The 23,328-nt window shown below is 27.2% G+C and overlaps 4 protein-coding genes across 4 annotated transcripts; all 4 read right to left on the bottom strand.

Annotated features, from left to right (window-relative positions):
- Positions 1 to 803, bottom strand: LOC105619719. The gene is made up of 3 exons (XM_012201238.1): positions 712 to 803; positions 126 to 258; positions 1 to 51 (listed from the first exon to the last, which is right to left on the bottom strand). Exons 1-3 carry the CDS (start codon positions 801 to 803, stop codon positions 1 to 3), a joined length of 276 nt encoding a protein of 91 aa, XP_012056628.1.
- Positions 804 to 2,836: 2,033 nt separating this feature from the next.
- Positions 2,837 to 5,386, bottom strand: LOC105619718. The gene is made up of 4 exons (XM_012201237.1): positions 5,235 to 5,386; positions 4,444 to 4,560; positions 3,306 to 3,396; positions 2,837 to 2,851 (listed from the first exon to the last, which is right to left on the bottom strand). Exons 1-4 carry the CDS (start codon positions 5,384 to 5,386, stop codon positions 2,837 to 2,839), a joined length of 375 nt encoding a protein of 124 aa, XP_012056627.1.
- A 10,445-nt stretch (positions 5,387 to 15,831) lies between these two features.
- Positions 15,832 to 19,172, bottom strand: LOC105619717. Its single transcript, XM_012201236.1, has 4 exons — positions 18,949 to 19,172; positions 17,319 to 17,435; positions 17,090 to 17,260; positions 15,832 to 15,955 (listed from the first exon to the last, which is right to left on the bottom strand). The coding sequence occupies exons 1-4, from the start codon at positions 19,101 to 19,103 to the stop codon at positions 15,832 to 15,834; spliced, it is 567 nt and encodes a 188-aa protein (XP_012056626.1). The 5' UTR covers positions 19,104 to 19,172.
- Positions 19,173 to 21,052: 1,880 nt separating this feature from the next.
- LOC105619602 lies at positions 21,053 to 21,820 on the bottom strand. The gene is made up of 3 exons (XM_012201120.1): positions 21,756 to 21,820; positions 21,178 to 21,310; positions 21,053 to 21,103 (listed from the first exon to the last, which is right to left on the bottom strand). Exons 1-3 carry the CDS (start codon positions 21,818 to 21,820, stop codon positions 21,053 to 21,055), a joined length of 249 nt encoding a protein of 82 aa, XP_012056510.1.
- Positions 21,821 to 23,328: the final 1,508 nt, after the last annotated feature.

The raw sequence follows: 23,328 nt of genomic DNA, 5'->3' as shown, positions 1-23,328 counted from the left end.
TCACAGCGTAGAATATATGACAGTAAAGTAAGATACCGAAGTCTTTATTAACTGCAATTAAAGATATCTCTTTTTACAATATTTATTTGTAATATAGTAGAGATAGATTGTTCATATTATATTACCGTGGCAAAACACTCCATAGATGCATTAAATAATCCACCGACATTCAGAGTAAACACCTTAGTTTCTCTTTGTAATAAAAACAATATCATTCTTTGTATACGTAACGGAGCTCTATACCACTGAACGTTGTACCTGTAAAATTGTATTATGTATTGTACATAGATAGCGATTCGCTAATTGACAAAAGAAACTTTCTCTATCAGTTATTTCAGCTTTACTAATTTGTTTTGCAATTACATTACTTTTTATATCTGACGAAACAATTCTTAAGAGGCACATAAAAACAATACTTTTGTTATCAATTACAAATTAGCAACACCAGTTATTGTAAAGTTACTATCACAAATTTATCTTTTTCAGAAATAGCAAATTAATGTTGCCATCAATTTTGTTATATAATTCAAATTAACGTGAGTTTGCTATAAACATAATATTGTCTCGATCACCTTATCCCGAGTTTATCGAATTAATGGTTTGAAGAATTATTGACATGACTGCAAAACTCATTACATTTGGCCATCTGAGTTTTAGCAAATAGTTCTTTCAGTGCAAACATTCATATACTCATCATGAAATGTTTCTTACGCAGTAGAGAATACGTAATTATTGTGATTTATTATATTCTGTCCGATATTGTTGGTTAGAAACAAATATAAAATAATGGAAATCGCATACATCAATGGTAAGCAAAATTCGTTCATAATATTTTCAGATGAACTAATCTGAAATATCTAAGATACAAATTTAAAGGAATTAAGAAATCCTCTGTATATATGTGTGCATATATAGATTGTTCCATTTTAAGTGATATGTTGATTATCTCGTGAATCGATGATTTTAATGAAAAATTTTTCGAGTGAAAGTTGCGTGGCTTCAAGGGGGACACATAATGGAAATGTGGACTTGACTTTATCAAAATGAGGTCAAGATAATTTAAGTTTTTTTAAATGGAAACCCATATTTTTTATTACATATTCTTGTAGCTTATCTCAAGAACTTGACAAAAACTATAATAAAGTTACGTTAAATACTTGTTAAGTTATATAAAGTAACACCGATCACTGATCCGGTCGATTAAGGCAAGATCGGGACTGATTCGGTCAATTAAGACAAGATCAATTCGAATATGTTTTTAGCCATTGATAAGATGTTCAAATGGAACTTCATTTTCTTGCAGAAATAGCCTCAACCGTTTCTCAAATTTTCTACTATTGAAATTAAAATATTTTGCAGAATGCTACGACAAACATTAGTTATTCGATCTTTCATGTCGGTGGAGTTTTGTAAACAATATTTTTTATATAGCTAAACAAAAAAAATTACACGAAGTTAAATCAGGAGACCATGGAGGTCATCGAATACATCCATATTTCTCTATTCATCTTTCATGAAAAATATTATTGAGGTATTCCGTCGCAATACGAAGAATGGGGCGAGAATGAGGGGGGGGGGGTCCATCATCTTGCTGTCACCACATTTTTTGTCAAGTGGCAAAATCAACCTCTTTTAAAAGCTCAGGGAATTTATTCTGCAAGAAAGAAAGGTAAGTTTTCCCATTTAAGCGATTATCAAAAAAATATGAATTAATAATCAAATATCCATTTACAATTCCGCTCCAAGTGTTTAAACTCCAATGATGTTGATTATCAACACATATTAAGGCCAATGAAGATTGTACATGGACCAATAATGACAGTTATGTCTATTGTTATGAAATGAAGCTTCGTCACTAAAGAAAACATACTGGAAAAAAGCTGAATCTTCTCTTATCATCTCTTATCACTTGTAATGCTTAACGACAAAATCGTTTTCATAGCCTCATATCATTTGTAATTACCTCATGGATTAAAATAGTGGAGTAAAGATATGGTAGGGATGAAATTTATGTCTTTAAAATCCTCCACATAGACATAAAGAATTCCTAAATTAGTTCGTTGCAGTTCTCTAATCGAAATATAGGGATTCAAGTTTATCATTGCTAGCACTGTTAATACACGCGGATCATTAATGTCATCTTCAGCATTTATTTGCTTGCAGTTTCTCTTACGGATTCTTCTACGCTCTCGTAATAAAATTCTTCTTATCTACATTGTATTTGGAAGTCTAAACAGATATTTGTTACGATACAATCTTTCCGCTCTACAATAATTTCCAGCTTCACCAAACACAAAAATAATATCAATGATTTCATTTGAACTGTAAGCAGCTAATTTTGAAAAAAGCTTTGAAAAGTCTAATAATCAAAAAAAAATTGAAATAAAAAAGTATGCGAAAAAAAGAAAGTTGAATCGTTCAGTTGGGAAGAATCGGACTCATTTCGCGGGAGTGTATGTCAAGCAGTGAGAATAGATCGCGGAGACGCGTGCGCGTAAGAATTCTGCTCTCACGAGCATGCGTATACGAATAATGCCGGCGATACTATAACTTTCAAGCTCCATAACCCGGAAAGTACTCAATGAAACGTAATTACTTATGAAACGTAACTTTATTATAGTATTTGAAAAGCTCTCGAGATAAACTACAAGAATATGTAATAAAAAATAATATAATATTCATTTAAAAAAACATTAATGACCTTGACCTGATTTTGACAAGGTCACTTAAGGTCAAGTCCACGTTTTCATCAGCTATCCTCCTTCAAGCCATGTAACTTTTGTTCGAAAAATTTTTCAATAAAATCATCGATTCGCGAGATAATCGATCATATCATTTAAAATGAAACACCCTGTAAATAAATTTAATTTTTATTATTAATCGTAAGAATAATGATAAAGTTATGTAAAATTAGATAAATGCTTTGCAGTATATATTAATCATAAAGAATAAAATAGTACATATTTCTTAGAATAATAAATACAAAGATCGTACAAAGAATACAGATCAGCAGTTTTGTCCGTTAAATTCTAAATGTATTAGAAAATTCATGTTAATTTTATATATCTTAACATTATTGACTTTTCTAATGCAATGCATCTTCTCTGTTATAATTTTTATTTTACTACATATTACATTTGTTACTTTTAAATTATTTATATAATAAAAATTGTTACTGGAAATTTACTTTGGCATTATTCTGGATATCTACTTACTAAACAATATTGGTAATACATATAATTTCGGATCAACATTTGCATTTTTATTATATTACAATTTTATATATTACAGAACAGAAAACTTACTTGAAACGTATTTAGGGTTAAACAAATTACGTTAAATACTATTAAACAAAGTATCATTACCTCGACTATAGACATCAAATGTTTGGTCAATCTTAAAAAACAGAAATATATTATTTATATAATTATAATAAACATATTAGTGGAAAGCGGGGCTAGTTATGACTCTGTCACTTTAAGTTTTATAAATTTTCAATACAATTACGACTAACAGTAAATGCTTTAAAGTGTTTATCTGGCTCAGTAATTAACTACTTTCAAGTCCGTAATATATTTTATTAATATAAAAAAAATTACGTTAATTAATTATAAGGATGCAAGTGGATCAATATGCTCCACCTATGGCATGCTGTGCATCTTCGAAGGATAAGTTGAGTCATGAAGATAAACCATTTAATGAGATTACATATCATTAAAAACATGAAAGAATTATGTGTACATTGATCGAAATTTTATTATTTTCATTCTAAATGTATAATAATTTGTAATATACTCTTTCTTTTTTAAAGGCTTTAAAATTAACAAGATTAAAAAAAGCTATAATCTTTATTCTTTATAATAATAATTCAATATAAAATATATGTTTAATCATTAACATAGAATAAAAAGGATCAGTAAAGACAAATTTCATTTAAGCAGCTGAGTTACGGGACACTAAGCTCACCAAATTCCGTATCAGCATTGATGAAATATTTTTTATCACTGAAAAACAGTAGATAAAATAACAACTTAAATAGTAAAGTTAAAAAATACATTAATTAGTTACTCTAAAAAATATTTGATTATTATCAAAGGCTTTAATTATTACGGACCAAAAAGAATATTCACTTAATAATTTTACTTTTTATATACGGAAAAGCGCATTTGTTTGGCTGTTATCGGACACGGATTATTGTATTAAGCACAATAATCTCTATCTACCATATGTGCTATCTTACGCAAGTATAGATGTATCTATATATATTTTTGTTATTTACACTAAAAAAATGTGTGATTGAAAATGGACACACCAGAAAATTCTAATTATCAATCAGAAATTGTCCATTTTCAAACATTTTTTTCAGTGTACATATTTGTATTTGCCCAATTTGCCACTATGCGCAACCACCCCCGCTCTATTCAATCTGTTTTATGTACCAACTTCATAGCTTGTCGGTGAATATCGACAGCACAAATTATGCCTTCGCTCATCAGAATCTTAGTTTTCTGCATAATATTTTGTTGAATATTAATGTTTATTGCATGCTCGATACGATAGCTGCAAATGTATATGTCCTAATTATACAGTATGTTGAACAGTATATTGAACGACGATTTTTCAGCAAAAAATACATCATTTCATAAACTTTGTTAATGACGCAGTATAATGGAAAGTTATACTCTCCTAATCGATTCGTCCCATACTTCCCCATAGGGATCCGATTCACGCAAAGTAATGAGATAATTACTAATTTTAATTGTTAATTACTTTTTATCGAATAATAAGCGTCGGCTAAAATCTTCTGAAAGTTTCTCAAGGACATGACATTGGCATCATAATCAAAGTCAAGGCTATTTCAGCGACCTCCTTTATACTGCATGATTAAACTTTAATATATTATGTTATTTAAATATATTATGTTGTTAAAAGATCAATTTTGATTACAATTTATATTGTTATGATTATTCACTCCAAATTCTTGAGAGTGAAATTTCTCTCCCAAAAAGTAAATTGTGTCAGTCCGGCAGGAGTGAAATTTTCATTCTTACAGAGTGAAGAATCACTCTTCAACAATGAAAAATCTCCAAGAGCAAGAGTCAAACTTCAATTTCTGCGAAGAGTGAAGAAAAAAATCCACTCTTGCCGAACTGGCGATACTGGCAACTTTCACTTTTCTTGGAGTGAAATTTTATTTCAAAAAATTTAGAATGTTCCTACATCTTCATTCGTACCTAGCAATTTTAAATATTCCACAGATATACTGAAGATATGTAAAAAACATTGTTCCTGTTGCTAATACCGCAACTATTCCGATGCATATAATTGCGTAGGTGTGCAACAAAATTAAATAAAAGTACTTTTCTTGATCGATAAAATACTCCATCATAATTGGCAGATGAGATATATTTTTTGATAAAACAGTGAGTTTATTCGACAAATACTGGCCAATAAGGCAAAAAAATCCTATAATAACGGCAAGTACTAAAAAATATTAGAAAACGTTTTTATTAAAAATTCTGCAATATAAAGTTATTTCAGAATTTATACTATTTAACACACATACATGCATATATATATTACAAAGTTGTATATTATTTTGATAATGTACTCAATTTCTATTTAGAATTACTTTATTATTTATGCAATTTGTGCAATATATTATTGTACAAATTGCATACTAACATGTTATTAATCATTGTAACGCATATATACACATACAGCAAATACTGTAATAGAATCAGTAGGACATACCATACATAAAAATATGTAGAAATATTATTCACAATCCGTACAGCACAGAAATATTGTAGCAATATTGTAGAAATATTTTATTGCAAGATTGTAACATTGCAAAAATATTGCGAAATATTGCTGCAATATTTCAGATATTGTAGCAAAAATGTCCGTTTTAAAAATACATAATGTTGTAGCAATATTACAAAATAATATATACGCAAAATTAGGTCTTGCGCACGGAGGAAAACTTGCAACAATATTGCAGAATCATTGTAATAATGCAGCAATATTGCTATAATATTATATACGTTACTGCAATATTTATTATAAGATTTTCCACTATATAAATTTAAATATAAAAAAATTAGAAATAGAAGTTATATGTAACATGTAATGAATACAAATAAAATATGAGTTCATAATTAATTATATTTTTATATTTTATATTCCGATACATTGCTAGTACTGAAAACTACAGTATACGTTACGTGAACTATAGATTTTCAGTACTGGCAGAGCATATCGGAAAACCACCTATATATTTTATCTTATATTTTTATCTTATATTTTATTATCTGTGTCCATTGTGTATATTTAATCCTTACTTCTAATTGTTTTCTGTCTTTAAATTATAAGCACAATTCCTATAAATTATAGACAATGACTATGTTTACATCTTATGTCCGTTTCCACTAATATAGATTAACTTTAATCTCGGTTCAACTTATTCTTCGTCTTGATTTACTTTATGAATAGAAATGGACATTAATCGGGTAATAATTCATAATTAGAAACTAACCATTCCATTTTTCCAGAAGAATATAGTTATGACTGGTCAGTTTCAAAACTACAGATGTTATTAAACCCGATTAAGTGTGCCGTATAAACGTGATTATTAATTTCTATTCTTTTATTATATTGTCCAAGTCCTTATTTTATTGGGTCATAAATCAATATAGTACAATTTTTAAACATAGTTTTTAGCAGAGGCACAAATCGACACAAGAGTCATTCTGTTCTTTGTTTCTTACTGATTATTGAACAAGAATAGGATAACTTTTCAATTTATGTCAATTTATGTTTCTTGCTAAAAATATTTTTAAAATACTGCTACAACATTGTTGAAATAATATTACGAAGGGAAGTCTCTGCAATATTGTATTGCAATATGCATTGTTGAAATATTGCAGCAATGTTGCAAATTTCTATGCTGTACGGAAAGTTACATAACAATTGTAAACATAGATCTGAGAATATTTTTTTACTTGTGAGTATAATTGTGTGACGTCTTGCAGTGTAATTATATTCCTTTATGATAGCAATTTCGTTTTTATTTTTTACTTGATTACATATATATTCAAGTTGCATTAATAAGTCCTTTATCTGTTATTCCAATAATTTATATTGTCTTTGTATATAATAATTTTTTGTATATAATGTATAACAATTTTTTAATACGTAAAATTTAATACGTTGATATGTAATTTACAAAAATTCATTTGGCACGGATAATTATGATGAAACGCATATTCTATATAAGTTGTTAACTTACATCTTTGATGTTAAAACAGAATGAGTTGTAATTTATTATGCAAATAATAAAGAAAGACGTGGAAGACAGGACCTTGTTGATGAGATTTGAAGTACATTTTGATGTTATTAGAGTTGTCAACTACCAGTAATTTTATTTTTAATTACATGTTTATAAACAATTATAAATTTATATAACACTTATTTTACATAATAATAAGATATATTACTTGATAATGAAGATTTTGATTTTAAAATAATAACTTATCACACAGTATTGCTATTATATTCTCTATTCTTACCTGAAATACAATACCCGCTGTCAGAATAGTAGACATGAGAATAAACTGAAATCGTGTGAATTTAGATTGTTGATAGGGCCACAAGCCGATAACAAGCAACAAAATTTTATTGAAGCTAAAGTACTGAATCTCTGGATGAATCATTCTCTGCGATGTTCTGGATGCGACTGGTTACGAAGCGAAGTTACAAAGTCGATGAGTACGACTATCCCTTCTCTTTTTCCATCGATTATCTAGATATTCCCTGTTATATAAATTTTTATGCGAATGCTATAATTTGTATAATACGAGGCTATACAAAATATCCATTGTGAGATTACAAACTTATCCATATTTTAGTATTCTTTGCAATAAAAACTATTAAAGCATCATTTCGATATCAAGAAAATGAATATTTTTTGAACAAGTATCTTCTTTTATTTAAAAAAAAAACGAAATACATTTATCAAAGGACAGAAGTCACACAAGCATATATCCTCTATTTTTTAATTTACTTCATTTTCATATAATCTCTCATATGATACGTTGATCTTTGAGATGAATATCCTCTATATTTTTTCTTCTGCACCGATCATAATTTATACATCTCATGTCAATTTAATATATGGTAATTACTCCAATATTTTCCGATATAATATTTTGTAAAATATTATTATAATATTATTAAATTAAATATTAAATATTATTATAATAGAGATTGTACAATAAAACAAATCTGTTATTTATGTTTGTTCAGTTACTCATAATATGTTTACAAACACATTTATTGTTTATCTTTTTTCTATTACTTCATTGGGAAAAGAAAAAGAATGAATTATATCGAGATTTATAATTTTATGTTTTTGATTGCATATTTTTTTAATTTGCTAATTTATAAATATATTAATAATAAAATTTTAAGTATAAATATATATATATGTAATAAAAAATAGAATTTTCTTTTTTTTTAAATGTGAGAAATTTTATTTTATTTTCTTCTAATATATATTTTCTAATATATATTTTCTTATGTTCTTATTTAATTCATATTTATCACTGTGTGTGATAACATGATGGTAAAATAAGATTCCAAAGCTTTTATTAATGCAAGCATATTATTGCATTTACTTTTAATATATTACAGTATATTCAAAAAAACGCTACACACTATTATATATCATAGCAAAGCACTCTAGTGAATAATAAACAACTCTGATAATCAAATGGAAATTTTTAGCGCCTTTATCAACAAGAAGAGTATCATTCTATAGATGTATAAGGGAGTTACATACAATTTAACTCTGTATCTACATAAATTATTAAGATAAGAATCGATATTTAAAAGAAAAGTAAGAAAAAATTTACGAATATTTTTTACGAATTATTTTAGTCATACAATACTAATGATTTTAAATATTTATTTCGGTATAAAAATTTGCAAAGTGATCCTTGTTTGTTGTGTGAGAAAGTCGTTTATACATTAGCAAATAATTATTGTAATTCGTCATATTTTGTATCAGAAAATTCGATATAAACAAATATAAAATAAAAACAACTGTAAATATCACAGGCAGTAAAGTTTCTTTAGAAAATAAATTGTTAAAGGAGGAAGGCTACACTCAAAATTCGTACCAGTCAAAATTAATAATTAATTGTTAAAAATCAATTTATATTCCAAATGCAATCGCTATAATCATGTAAAATACAAACGTTATAATCATCTTCATTATCATCTTCAGTGTAACTCATAAAAATTACAATTGGAAAATAAAAATAAAAATAAAAAGGTTGCAATATTGGTTATATAATAGATAAATTACATGATTAAATAAAATTACATGATTAAATAAACATGAAAAATAAAATTGTCGCATGGTTCAAAAACGTTTAAATATATACAAAAAACATAGAATAAGATTTATCGCATGATTAAAATATTTTATGATCCGCATGAGATTGCATAAAAATTAAAATTAACATTATATATATGTTTTCCTTCAATGACAATGTGAATTTTCAGTATGTATTGTTGTTGATAAAAGATTTGCTCTCTTACTGCAATCGTTTAGAAGATAACAAAAGCATTGTCCTATGAACTTGTTTCAGTAAATCGACACTGCTTCTTGTAGTGGAACTAAACTGTAAGGCAATAAAAATATTGCCTTACAGTTATATTTTTAAATTTACTCTCAATCTTAAATTTGAATTATATATCTTAAATATTGCCCACTCATTTTCTCTCAGCTCACACAATTACAGTGGATTCGCAAATTTCCTTAGAGGTACAAAATATTGGTTATCGCGTAATTAGATATCTCTCCAAGGTGATGTTACACAATAACACAAAAATAAGGAAGGAAATTAAGTTACTGCCATAATTTTGGAAAAGGAAAAACGTGACGTGGTGGGAAAAAAGAATGGAAGAGAAGAAAAAATTAGGAAAGGGATGTTTGTAAAATAGGAAGGTAGGAATTAAAGATTCTGTGTCACTTTGCTTAATTAAACCATTTAATTGCTTTTTAATGTGTACTATCTCCGAAATCAACCTTTTGTTATACGACTGCTCATTGTCAAGAATTTTAACTTCATTCTGTTTAGAATTATGATCGAGGGTCAACTTACGATTTGAAATTACTGAGATGGACCTTGTTTTTTTAGTCTGTCGCTTACGTATTCTAGTTTTTTATTGACGTTTCGTTGGCTTACACATATCACATTACAATCATATGGTATTTTGTAAATTACTTCTTGATGCGACATACCCAATAAATCTTTTCCTCTAGTAACATTTTTTTAACATATTGGATAAATGCATCCTTTTATGTAGGCCCGAAACAATTAGCAAGAATGACTCGAAAACGGTTTTCGGTATACGATACAGTGAAATGTCGTTCAATATTTATTAATTGTTTTAAATGTTGTTAGTTATGGTTGACAAATTTGTTTTGGAAATTTTATCCTCGTATTAATTGTCGAAAAAATGAATTTTAATGAATATCCCTTATTTAATAAAATGTGCACTAATTTTGTAACATTTTTTTAGTGATATACATCGGATGAAATAATAATATTAGTCTGTCAACCATATCAGATGTTACACTCCTCTTGTGACATATCGGATGTTGGGAATTAAAATGCAGAAATCTTCATAAGTAAGTTAGTTTTTATAGTAGTCCAAAACAATACTATTCTTTACATTGATGTTTACATCCAGATAACTTAATCTGACGATTATCCACTTCAATTTATGAACTGTAATCGTTCATGGAATGAATGGAATACGTTTAAAATATCACTTAAATATTTCTCGGGGACAAGGTAACCATCGAATTGCAATCTCCTCCAGTCTTTCAAAACAATATTGGCTATGATCGGTGACAATGGTGATTCCATAGGTATACCAAAAATCTGTTTGTAAAATTTTTTGTTGAATGTGAAGAACGTTAAATTTAAAATAAAAAAACTGATGTTAGTTTTAGATTAGGTTCGAAATAAATTCCTTCTAACTTATTAATTAATTGGAATTTTTTATGTGGCTGTGTATTTTAGGTATATTATTGTTAATAATGTTATGTAAATAAGTAGATAGTGTAATGGACTATTAATCGAAGAAATTAGAAACTATTATTCTTAAGTTTGAATTTTCGATGCACCATACGATCGGGGGATTGATTCCATCTGTTGTTAGTCTCTTGTAAATGGGTTCTTTTATAAATTTATTGTTTTTCTATTTTACCAGAAGACGTAATTCCGCAATGAGTTTTTTGGTAGAATCCTGGTCAATCTTTAATATTATAATTCCATATTCGGATAATAGTAATTCCATTCATTTTTTTTTCTTTAATTTTCTACGTCAATCTGACGTTCATAATCTGAAAAATCTAAAAATATGAATCTCATGACCGTAATTAATTTATTGCACTTTAATTGTTAAAGTTAATTTTTTTCGATTAAATATTTTCTTATGTCTTTCTTTTACATAAATTTCAACGCAAATTTTTAACAATAATATCCAAATGTGCAGTTCGCTATGAGAATTGAAATTAGTAAATTTTTGAATGATCTACATACGTATCATAATTCTTTACAACATGATTTCTACGTGATCGATTTGTCGCAGCGGATGTATCTTTTTCATGAAATTAAATTATCAAAAATTTCAATAAAGCAATTACACAAGCGCTCTTTCTTCTTTTTAATTTCAAAACTTTGTTCTAATTCATTTATAAGTTTTCATTTGGTTTTCGAGGAGAATATCTTTTAGTTTGAATTCTTTTGGTATCGAATCTGAATAATAAAGTTTATAGTTTAGAAAATAATTGAATCAAATTCACAACAGATATATACTTATAAATATCATTCAACGATCAGCGTAATTAATAACGATCAGCGTTATTAACAACTTTATGTATTAAACTGTCTAAAAATATTGTTAATTAGTGACTATATGCTTACTTTTTTACATTTCTTGTGTTATTAATTAACGAAGTTAAAAGTTCCAAATATTTTAATTATTATATTGTTTAGGAAAAATGTTCCACAACAAATTGCAGATATAAAATTACTTAAATTCAATAATTGAAATTATGTGATTGTTAAAATATAATACATATTATATATAATATAATACATACAATACTTAGTTTGAACACATTGCGACAATATGGTGTACATCTTTATTTGAACAATTTTAACTCTCTACATTTTTTTCTTAACAAAATCTTGATAACTCAAAAAATAATGTCATTATTTTTTCTAAAGACTCTTGTTTTTTCATTAACTATGTTCTTATTATTTTATTACTAAATTCATGTTTATTTTGTCATCGCGTAGAATATATGACAGTAAAATAAGATATCGAAGTCTTTACTAACTGCAATTAAAGACATCTCTTTTTACAATATTGATTTGTAATGTGATAGATATAGGATGCGGTCCGATATTCACTGCCAGTGCTGAAAATCTATAGCTTACAGTATACGTAACGTATACTGTATAATATCAACACTATCGGAACGCTCTCATAGATTGTTATTGATATTATATTACCGTGGCGAAACACTCCATAGAACCAGTAAATAATCCACCGATATTCAAAGTAAACTCCTTAGCTTTTCTTTGTAATAGAAACAATATCATTCTTTGTATATTTAACGGAGCTCTATACCACTGAATGTTGTACCTATGAAATTGTACATGGATAATGAATCGCTAACTGATAAAAGAAACTTTCTTATCAGTTATTTTCAACTATGCTAATTTGTTGTATAACTGCATTAATTTTTACACATACATTTTCCGACGAAGCCATTCTTAAAAGGCACAGAAGGAACACTTTTACTATGAATTACAAATAACAAATTGACAATACTAGTTATAGTTAAGTTGCTATCACAATCATCTTTTTTACAAGCAAATTTTCGTTGCCATCGATTTGCTGTTGTAATAGAATTTGAATTCACATGAGTTCTCGACAAACATAATGCTGTCTCGATCATCTTGTCCCGAGTTTGTCGAAATTAATTAGTTTCAACTTATCAACAATGTGACAGCAAACTCACTATATTTAGCTATCTCTGTTTTAATGAAATCGTTCTTTCCGTGCAAACATTCATATACTGATCATGAAATGTTTCTTACGCAGTAGAAAATACGTAATTATTGTGATCTGTTATATTCTGTGCGCCATAGTTGCCTAAAAACAGACATAAAATCATGGTGACTACATATAACAATGGCAAACAAAATTCACTGACAGTTTTTTCAGATGAAGCACTCTGAAATATCTAAAATCAAATAAAGGTGATTATACATCTTCGGCATGTATTTGTACATATACATTGTATATACATTTTTTACTCTTAGAATTACTCTAAGAATAATGATGAAGTTATATAGAATTAGAAAATGCTTTGCAGTTTTATATATATATATAAATCAAAAAAGAATAAAAAAATCCTTAGAATACAAATCCAAATATCGTATAAAGAACGTCATATATTGATCAGCAATTCTGTTCGTTAAGTTCTAAGTATAATAAAATATAATAAAGTATAATAAATATATGTTAATGTTATATATCTTCAACATTATTGATTTTTTAATATATTGCGTGTTCTCTGATTAATATTTTTATTCCTACGATATATTACATTAATTACTATTTATATTATTTGGGAGAGAAGCTAGTTGTTATATGGGGTAAGTTATTACAATTAATTTTTTTAGTTGCCACAGATGGCAGCACATTTTTATATGTGATTTTTATGATACTCTACAACTTCATTTATTGTTTATTGTTTACCCGCCATATTGAACTCCAGAAGACGCTACATATATTTTTTTACTTTCACTGTTAAAAGTAAATATTTCATTATATATAAATCGCTTGTGTTATTATATATAGTTCAACCTCTGTAAAAGTAATCCGAATAAAAATTTGTATATGCAATTATATATGATTATACTTTTGATTATAATAACACATGTTATTTGAATCGATATAAATTGATCGTATTGATTTTCGATGTATTTTTTCGAATAGAAAATGGAAGGTTGGGACAAGTTGTTACAATTCGATCGGGGCAGGTTGTTATAGTGTAACAGCTTATCTCATTGAGAATAATTTTTTTCTTCTACGGAATGATTTACACATTACAAATAGACTATAAATAGACTGCTAACTTCGTCTCTATATTTGAAGATAACGCTGGACAGCATCATATTTGTATTCACTCACTCTCACATGTATAAATCACACGATGACATTAGTATTTTCATATACGCGATATTCACAGATACGACGCAACATATGCATATGTGAATTGAAATAAGAGTAGCTCGGAATCAGATTTATCTTTTTCTATCATATTGAATCAGTTGTAATTAAATCTAGTTATAAAAATCTATAGAATGATGCGATCTTACAAAAAAAATAGAAGGTCTGTAAATATAGAAATATGCAACAATGGCAAAGGAAGTTAAAGATGATTGTCTGTCTCTGAAAAAAGCAGCAAATGCATAGAATTAATTTTATTATTATCCAACGTCTAACATTAACTTTAATAACTATTTAAAGAAAAAATTTTCTAACATATTTTTGTAAATTTCTTCATCAAAAAATAAATATTCCTTGTGAAGTTTCATGATTTCATTATAAATTTAAATTGGCTTATATATAATAATATATTTCAAGTGATCAGTGTTGGAACGTATCTAGATAAAAATATCTAAAAAGTATCTAATATCTAGGTACTTTAGCTGTATCTAAGTGCATTACCTAGATTCTTATAAGCAGAGATATCTGTATCTAGTTATCTTTACATATCTTTTAAGTTTTAGATACGTAAGTATAAGGTATACGTATACATTTTATTTTATGCTATATTAGAAACTTAATTTTTGATTACTATATCTACTATAAATCATAGTAAATCATCACATAGCAAATCATCTTACTAAACTATATTAAACTATAACTGTAAATCATTAAGGATACTTCAATGTTATGAAGAAAAAAAATTTTTTTAATTTTTTTTGTTTAATAATTGTTAACAAAAAAAATTTTTTTTTAATTTTTTTCTTCACGACATTGAAGTACTCTTAAAACTATGCAACATTTGTTTAAAAAAATTTTTTCCATCTTTTATACTTCCGACGATATTCGTCTCAAAAAAAAAATACCGTTTTTTTTCAAAGGATTTCACCTCTGAAACATGATTTAGAACACGTATAAAAAAATACGTCTCTTAGATTTTTGTGTTTAACAACATATTTCATGATGAATGAAAAGTTCCAGTTGTGAAACTTTATGAATCAATTTTTGCAATACTTTATGAGATATTAATTTCTAAATATCACTTAATGAGCGCGTATCCGCGCGGATTATCACCAAGTATACGCCCATTCACGATCGCTTGTTGCGAGAACTACTAAGGACGCTGCTTGAATTATGGCGCGCGCCTATCAAATAGTCCTCGCGCGATAATCGATGCAACTGATAGGTTATAATCTTGACGGTAGTCCGCACGGATATGTGCTTATTTGATAATCTTTAGAAATTAATATCTCCTAAAATATTGCGAAAATTGCAAAATGATAAAGTAAATAAAAAAAACTTGACTTAATTTAGTCCGTTTTACACTGACAAAGAGAGAAAGGATTTTGTTAATTTAACAAGTACCTTTAACAAGTGATCGGTAAATATGTAACTACAAAATTGATTTGTTGTGATTGCTACTAGTCTGCTATACCAACTAATTATTAGTAATAGAAGCAAATGCTATATAAAACCTAACCTATCTTTTGGATAGACTTTAGGATCATTTATCAAGAAATCATAAGGATTATTCGCATCGCAAGCTCCAACATGCTCCAACATGCTTCTATCGTAACTCCTACTCATTCTATCAAGCATTAGAGTGAATAAGAACTATAGTAGGAGCATATTGGAACGTGTTGGAACATGCGACGTGAACAAATCTATATATGATCGTGGGGTCTTAAGTCGAGAGAAACTGACCAGTCACAGACAAATATAAGAAGAATACTTGACTAGAATTAGTCAATTTCTTACGATTTGAGATTCTACGACCATCTACGACTTCTATGTATACATATATATGTCTTTTATTTGCTAGTGATACTGTTGATTATTCGTTACATTGACGAATGAGAAATAATTAATTTGCAATAGTAACTAATCGATCGTTTTCTTAACAAATATCACATTTGTTTTCCCTTGATTTGTTCCTACAAAATCATTTCTCTCAATGTACCCGCTCATGAGAAGTGATCTCGTAGTCGGGAATCTTTTGTATATGAACACAGTTTGTTGATTTCGACTTAAATTTTCATTATCGAGACATTCTTTTATGTATTAATACAAACAAGTAAAACGTAATATTTTACACCGTTTATATCTTTTCCTCTTCTTGTTTTTTCTATTTTTTCCTATTCTCTCATTTTTCTTTTTTTCCTTTTTTTAAATACCTAAAAAATATCTAAATTTTCGATACTTTTTCTTATATCTGTAACGATATTTTTTACTTATATCTGTATCTATACTTAGGTAATTATAAAAAACTTTACTTATATCTGTACTTATATCTAAATACATTTTCTATGTAATACCTATACCTATATCTAGATATCTTTCAAACGGTATCTGTTTCAACACTGCAAGTGATATATTGTAAGTGTATAATATTTTGTTCTAGCTCAATAACAACTTGCCCCACAGTGAGGTAAATTGTTACAATCTACCTACTGATAAAAAATTTTAATTTTCAATATTTAAAGACATAGATACAAATCAGAAAAAAATTGACTGTCCAATTAAAGATGTACTTGAAGCAATCCATAGGTATTCATTAATTTAAATGTATACATTAATACGGAAAAAAATTGCTAATCAAAAATTGTAATAACTTGCCCCGATCTCTATAATAAATCTATATAATAAAAATTATCCCGATCTATATAATAAAAATTATTATTGGGGATTTATAACTGCGGCATTATTGGCACTATCTACTTACTGAACAATTTTGTTAATATACATTTCGGAACAGCATTTGCATGGATTTTCATATATTACAATATGAAACAGAAAACTTACTTGAAACAGATTTAGACTTAAGCAAGCCACTCCAAATACTATTAAACAAAACATCATTATCTCGAATATAGATACAAAAAGATTGGACAATCTTCAAAAACAGAAATATATTATTAAACATATTTTTTGTATATTGTGGGCATACCAACTTCATAGCTTGTCGGTGAATCTCGACGGCACATATTATGCCTTCGCTCATCAAAATTTCATTCTTCAGCGTAATATTTTGTCGGCTATTGATATTTATTGCATGCTCGATACGATAACTGTAAATGAATTATGTCGTAATTATACAGCAATTTATTGAATGATAATTTTTCAATTATAAACACATAATTTCATAAACTTTTTAAGATATTATAATTAAATAACAAGAAATATAAGACTTTTAGTTTTTCAAAAAATAAATCGAAGATGTGAAGGGAACGTAAGAGTCAAAATATAATTAAACGTAATTATACAAAAAATCTATAATATAATGTAACAATTATATAAAAATTTTATTAAAAAATATTTCGGCTTTCTCATTGAGCCCTCTCTCATCTTCAGATGCTAGTTATCAATGTGCAATTAATATATTACTTTAAATAAGAATTAACATGATGATATAGAGAAAAACGATATTCTTTCAGTTATTGATCATCAACGAATGGACATTCCATAAAGAAAGGAGAAAATTACTCGCATACGATTTATAGATCGAATGTTAGGAAATTCTCTTTGTTTTGCACGAAAAAAAAGTTAACTGATATAGCAAACCTATAATTACTACGCGAATTCAACATCGATAACTAAATCAAGATCGATAAAAGAAGATTTGACGGTTTAACTAATGTTATTCAGCTGTCAATTTTGACATAGAAGAAAACTATTTTAATATAGAAAATTGACTGTCTGTATATTAGATAGGCTGTAGATTTGCTGAATCAATGAAGTTTTCAGCTGTGTTTTTTCCGTGTAGAGAAGAAATTGATGTTAAAATTGTTTAACGCGAGCAATAATTTTATCCATATGAAACTTACCCGTCAGTCGCCAATTTCTTATATTCTTAACTTTATCAGAATAATTAGAACATCGATGATGAAAGCCTATACTTCTATCATAAACAAAATTTGACATTATTTTTATTTTAGTCATTGTCGATATGTCTGATTTCCTCAGAAAGTATCTGACTGCCGTACTGGTTACACAGTTTTTTAAGTTCAAATTTTATTTTCTTCACATATATATAATTTATTTTTGGTAATATGTAATAATTTATGAAAACTTTCTGACTGGAATTTATTTTCTTACGCCATCGATGTTCTAATTTTTCTGACAAAGTTAAAAATATAAGAAATGAAATTGGCGACTGACGGGTGAGTGTTTCACGTGAATGAAATTAATGCTCGCGTTAAACAATTTTAACACCAATTTCTTCTCTAGAACAAAAAGAATTTCCAAACATTCGGCTTGAAAACGAGTAATCTTCTACGTTCTTTGGAATGTCCATATATCATCATGTTAATACTTATCTAAAGTAATATATCGACTATACACATTAGTAATTAGCATCTGAAGATGGCTCAGTGAGGAAAACCGAACCATATAATGCATTTTTTTATACAATTATCATATTATATTATAAATTTTTTATATAAGTTTAATTACGTTTTGACTTTTATGTCACATCTTTGATTTATTTTAAAATACTATGTTGTTTAAATATATTGTGCTGTTAAAAGATAAATTTTAATTACAGTTAAATTATTATGATTATTCCTGCATTTTTTTTCGTACCTAGCAATTCTAAACATTCCACAGACATACTGAACACATGTAAGAATCACTGCTCCTATTGCTAATATCGCAGTTCCTCCAACGCATATAATTGCGTAGGTGTGCAACAAAATTAAATAAAAGTATTTTTCTTGATCAATAAAATATTCCATCATAATTGGTAGACGAGATATATTTTTTGGTAAAACAATGAAATTATTCGATAAATGCTGGCCGATAATACAAATAGATCCGGAAGTGCAAAATACTAAAAAAAATTAGAAAACGTTTTATTAAAAATTCTGAAATATAAGCCTATCAAGATTATTTATACAATTTGGCACACGCACGTACACACGCACGCGCACGCACGCACATATACGCACGTACGCACTAATATACTATAAAATTATGTATTATTTCATTAATACATTTAATACATTTAATTTCTATTTAGAATTACCACTCTGTATATTATTTATACAATTTATGCTATATGTTATTGCTCAAATTGCATTAATATGTCATTAATCATTGTAAACTCAGTACGGCAATACTTTAATAGAATCTGTGCAATACATCATATACATAACAATATCTAGAAGTACTAATCACAAATTACATGTTAATTGTAAACATAGATCTGAAAATATTTTTTTACTTGTAAGTATAATTGTGTGACGTCTTGCAATGTAATTATATTCTTCTATGATAGCAACTTCGTTTTTATCTTTTACTTGATTACATATATGCTCAAGTTGCATTAATATATCCTTTACCTGTTATTATTTCAATAATAATTTCATATATTGTTTTTATATAATATTATGTAACAAATGTTTCATATATTAAATTTGATATGTAATATATAAAAATTCACAAAGATGGACAAAGATGATGCAAATGTATATTCTGTAAGTTGTCAACTTACAGCTTTGATGTTAACACTGAATGAGTCATAACATATCATGCAAAAAATAAAGTAAGACGTAGAAGATAGGACCTTGTTGATGAGATTTGAAGTACATTTTGATGTTATTAGCGTTGTGAACTACCAGAAGTAATTTTATTTTTAATTATACGCTTATAAACAAATTAGAAATTTATATAACACTTATAATACGTAATAATGAGAGAGACTACTTATATAATGAAGATTTGCAAAATGTATCTTATTACACAATATTACTATACTCTGTTCTTACCTGAAATATAATACCTGATATCAGAATAGTAGAGAAGAAAATAAATTGAAATTGTGCGAATTTAGATTGTTGATAGGGCCACAAGCCCATAACGAGCAATAGAATTCTATTGAAGCTCAAATATTGAATACCTAGATGAACCATTTTCTATGATGTCCAAGATGAGACTGGTTACAAAACAGTCGACGAGTACAATTATCCCTTCTCCTTTTCTATTGACCTTAATATTCTCTCTTATAATGTAAATTTTTAATGTGAATGCTATAATTTGTATAATATGCGGCTATACAAAATATCCATTGTGAGATGACAATTTCATTAATATTTTACTGTTTTTTGCAATGTGAATTATTAAGGCATCTCTCTCTGACATCAAGACAATTATGAATGAATTTTCTTTTAAAAATAAAAGAAAGATATAAGATAATAAAAGAAAAAATAAAAGACATTTCGAATTTTATCGAAGGACAGAAATCACGCAAGCGCATCATTTGTTTTTTGATGCTATAACTTCATTTCCGTATAAACTTACATGATACATTTGATCTTTGAGATAAATATCCTCTATTCTTTTGCTTCCGTATATCATAATCATAATTAATACATCTTATGTCAATTTAAAACATGGTAATTAAACATTTTTTGTCATAATGTATTATATTTTGTAAAATATCGTTAGAATATTATTAATGTTATTTATTGAATATTATAATAATAGATTCTATAATAAATTAATTGAATCTATTGTTTATATTTGTATGATATGTATAGTTTTACACACTATGTTTACGGACGTGTTAGATTTCATTAATGTAAGATTAATTATAATCTCGGTTTAACCTATTGTTTATCTTTTTCTAATACTTCAAATTAGAAAAAGATAAAGACTATGTTCTATTATTAAATTCATATTTATTTTATCACCGCGTGGAATATATGACAGTAAAGTAAGATACCGAAGTCTTTACTAACTGCAATTAAAGATATCTCTTTTTACAATATTTATTTGTAATATAATAGATATAGATTGTTCGTATTATATTACCGTGGCAAAACACTCCATAGATGCATTAAATAATCCCCCGACATTCAGAGTAAACATCTTAGTTTCTCTTTGTAATAAAAATAGTATCATTCTTTGTATACGTAACGGAGCTCTATACCACTGAACGTTGTACCTGTGAAATTGTATTATGTATTGTATATAGATAGCGATTCGCTAATTGACAAAAGAAACTTTCTGTGATAGTTATTTTCAGCTTTGCTAATTTTGCAACTACATTACTTTTTACATCAGACGAAACAAGAGACACATAGAAACAACACTTTTGTTATCAATTACAAATGACAAATTAGCAATACCAGTTATTGTAAAGTTACTATCACAAATTATCTTTTTCACGAATAGCAAACTAATATTGTCGATTTGTTATATAATACGAATTAACGTGAGTTTGCTATAAACATAATACTGTCTTGATCATCTTGTTCCGAGTTTATCGAAATTAATTGCTTGAAGAATTATTGACATGACTGCAAATTCATTGCATTTGGCCATCTGAGTTTTAGCAAATGATTCTTTCAATGCACACATTCATATACTCATCATGAAATGTTTCTTACGCAGTAGAGAATACGTAATTATTGTGATCTATTATATTCTGTCCGATATGGTTGGATACAAACATATATATAATACTGACAGTCACACATAACATCGGAAAACAAAATTCATTGATAGTATTTTCAGATGAAGCACTCTGAAATATCTAAGATACAAATTTAAAGGAGATTAAATCTTCTGTATATGTGGATACATACACATTTTTTTTACTATTAGTCTAAGAATAATAATGAATTTAAGTGGCATCGAAAAAATGTTTGGCCATATTGTATATATTAACCAAAAAAAAGTAAAGAAGATATATTTTTTTGATATATTAATATGAAAAACATATGAAGAATACATAGATCAGCTATAACGGGAATCGGGTTTTGTTGGCATAGTTTTCACAATTCCGGCATTAGATTTTTAAATTAATTATAATGATTGAAATATATCAATGTGATAGAAAGAATCGTTTTGTATATAATATGATAGAGGAAATCTTTTTGTATTTTCATACCAGTAATGGTTTTATACACTGTTTACAGTTTCTTTGCAATAAATGAAATATAAACATGCTGTAGTTAACTTGTCCCGATATGTAAGATAAATTGGTACATGTCACAGTATAAATCGCCTCTATGATAACTCTATATTAAATTAACAAAAACTAGTAAATAGGAAAGTAACAGAAAAATTAAATAGTAGATATGTACTTCTTAGTAAAAATTGTATTTTTCAAAGTTATTTTGTAATGATCATGAAATAGCAAAATATTGATTGTTGAATAGAAAAACAAGTGTAAATTATTTTAATTCTATCTTAGTTTAATATAGAAATATTATAAATTAAATATAAAGCGGCAGAGTTAAATTGTAATTGAATGTTCACACGTGCAGTGCAACGAGTTAACCTAATCTTTTCTTATGATAAAAGTTAATGTACTCCAAATTTATCCACTGATTTTGATCACTTTATTATAACATTATATTGTCACTCAAAATAACATACTAACAAACACTTTTCTTTTATCATCTCTTAGATTTATTTTCTCAAACCGAAGGACATTAATACGAAATTATAAAACGCTAAAAAATTTATTTGCCCGCTCTTAATCAAACTTTCTTCTTTTTCTATTGTAACACTTGTTTAATTTAAAAAATTTAAATGAAATTTAGGGAGAAGTATTTATATAAAACATATTTTGCAGTAACTATTTCATTTTTTTTTTATCATGAATAAACGGAATGCAATGCCAATTTGCCTTTTACACCAAGCCCTATCTCCCCTATTGCTTGTTAAATTCTAAAAATGGGGCCAACTGGGGCTCGTTAGCATTTAAGACGCAAATTAGCATTGCGTTCCATTTATGATAAAAGATAGATAGTTCTTCCTAAGTTTCATTTAAAAGGGTCGCTTCGTGTAAACCGCTAAAAAAAGGTCATTTTTAGGAATTTTTTGTAAGTATAACAATCGTGATTGTTTAAAAAATTTTTTGTGTTTTACTACATATATTAAAGAGTAAAAAAATTTTTTTATTTCAATGTAATTTATTTTGTAATTTTTATAAATAAATATTGACGCAACCTC

Source organism: Atta cephalotes, assembly GCF_000143395.1.
Source record: "Atta cephalotes unplaced genomic scaffold scaffold00022, whole genome shotgun sequence".
NCBI lineage: Eukaryota > Metazoa > Arthropoda > Insecta > Hymenoptera > Formicidae > Atta > Atta cephalotes.
Note: the sequence above shows the minus strand (reverse complement) of the source record. Positions and strands in the feature narration are given on the sequence as shown.

Excerpts from the sequence above, each read along its gene's own strand:
- LOC105619602 (XM_012201120.1), bottom strand. The coding sequence starts at position 21,820 with ATGTTTGTATCCAACCATATCGGACAGAATATAATAGATCACAATAAT. Across the intron at positions 21,311-21,755 it reads AATTACGTATTCTCTACTGC|GTACAACGTTCAGTGGTATA; the intron begins GTAAGAAACATT and ends ACAATTTCACAG. Across the intron at positions 21,104-21,177 it reads CTATGGAGTGTTTTGCCACG|TTAGTAAAGACTTCGGTATC; the intron begins GTAATATAATAC and ends CTTTAATTGCAG.
- LOC105619718 (XM_012201237.1), bottom strand. The coding sequence starts at position 5,386 with ATGGAGTATTTTATCGATCAAGAAAAGTACTTTTATTTAATTTTGTTG. Across the intron at positions 4,561-5,234 it reads GGAATATTTAAAATTGCTAG|CTATCGTATCGAGCATGCAA; the intron begins GTACGAATGAAG and ends ATACATTTGCAG. Across the intron at positions 3,397-4,443 it reads ATTCACCGACAAGCTATGAA|ATTGACCAAACATTTGATGT; the intron begins GTTGGTACATAA and ends CTGTTTTTTAAG.
- LOC105619717 (XM_012201236.1), bottom strand. The coding sequence starts at position 19,103 with ATGATGGAATATTTTATTGATCAAGAAAAATACTTTTATTTAATTTTG. Across the intron at positions 17,436-18,948 it reads GGAATGTTTAGAATTGCTAG|TTATCGTATCGAGCATGCAA; the intron begins GTACGAAAAAAA and ends ATTCATTTACAG. Across the intron at positions 15,956-17,089 it reads TATATTAACAAAATTGTTCA|AATGAGTAGGAGTTACGATA; the intron begins GTAAGTAGATAG and ends AATGCTTGATAG.
- LOC105619719 (XM_012201238.1), bottom strand. The coding sequence starts at position 803 with ATGTATGCGATTTCCATTATTTTATATTTGTTTCTAACCAACAATATC. Across the intron at positions 259-711 it reads AATTACGTATTCTCTACTGC|GTACAACGTTCAGTGGTATA; the intron begins GTAAGAAACATT and ends ACAATTTTACAG. Across the intron at positions 52-125 it reads CTATGGAGTGTTTTGCCACG|TTAATAAAGACTTCGGTATC; the intron begins GTAATATAATAT and ends CTTTAATTGCAG.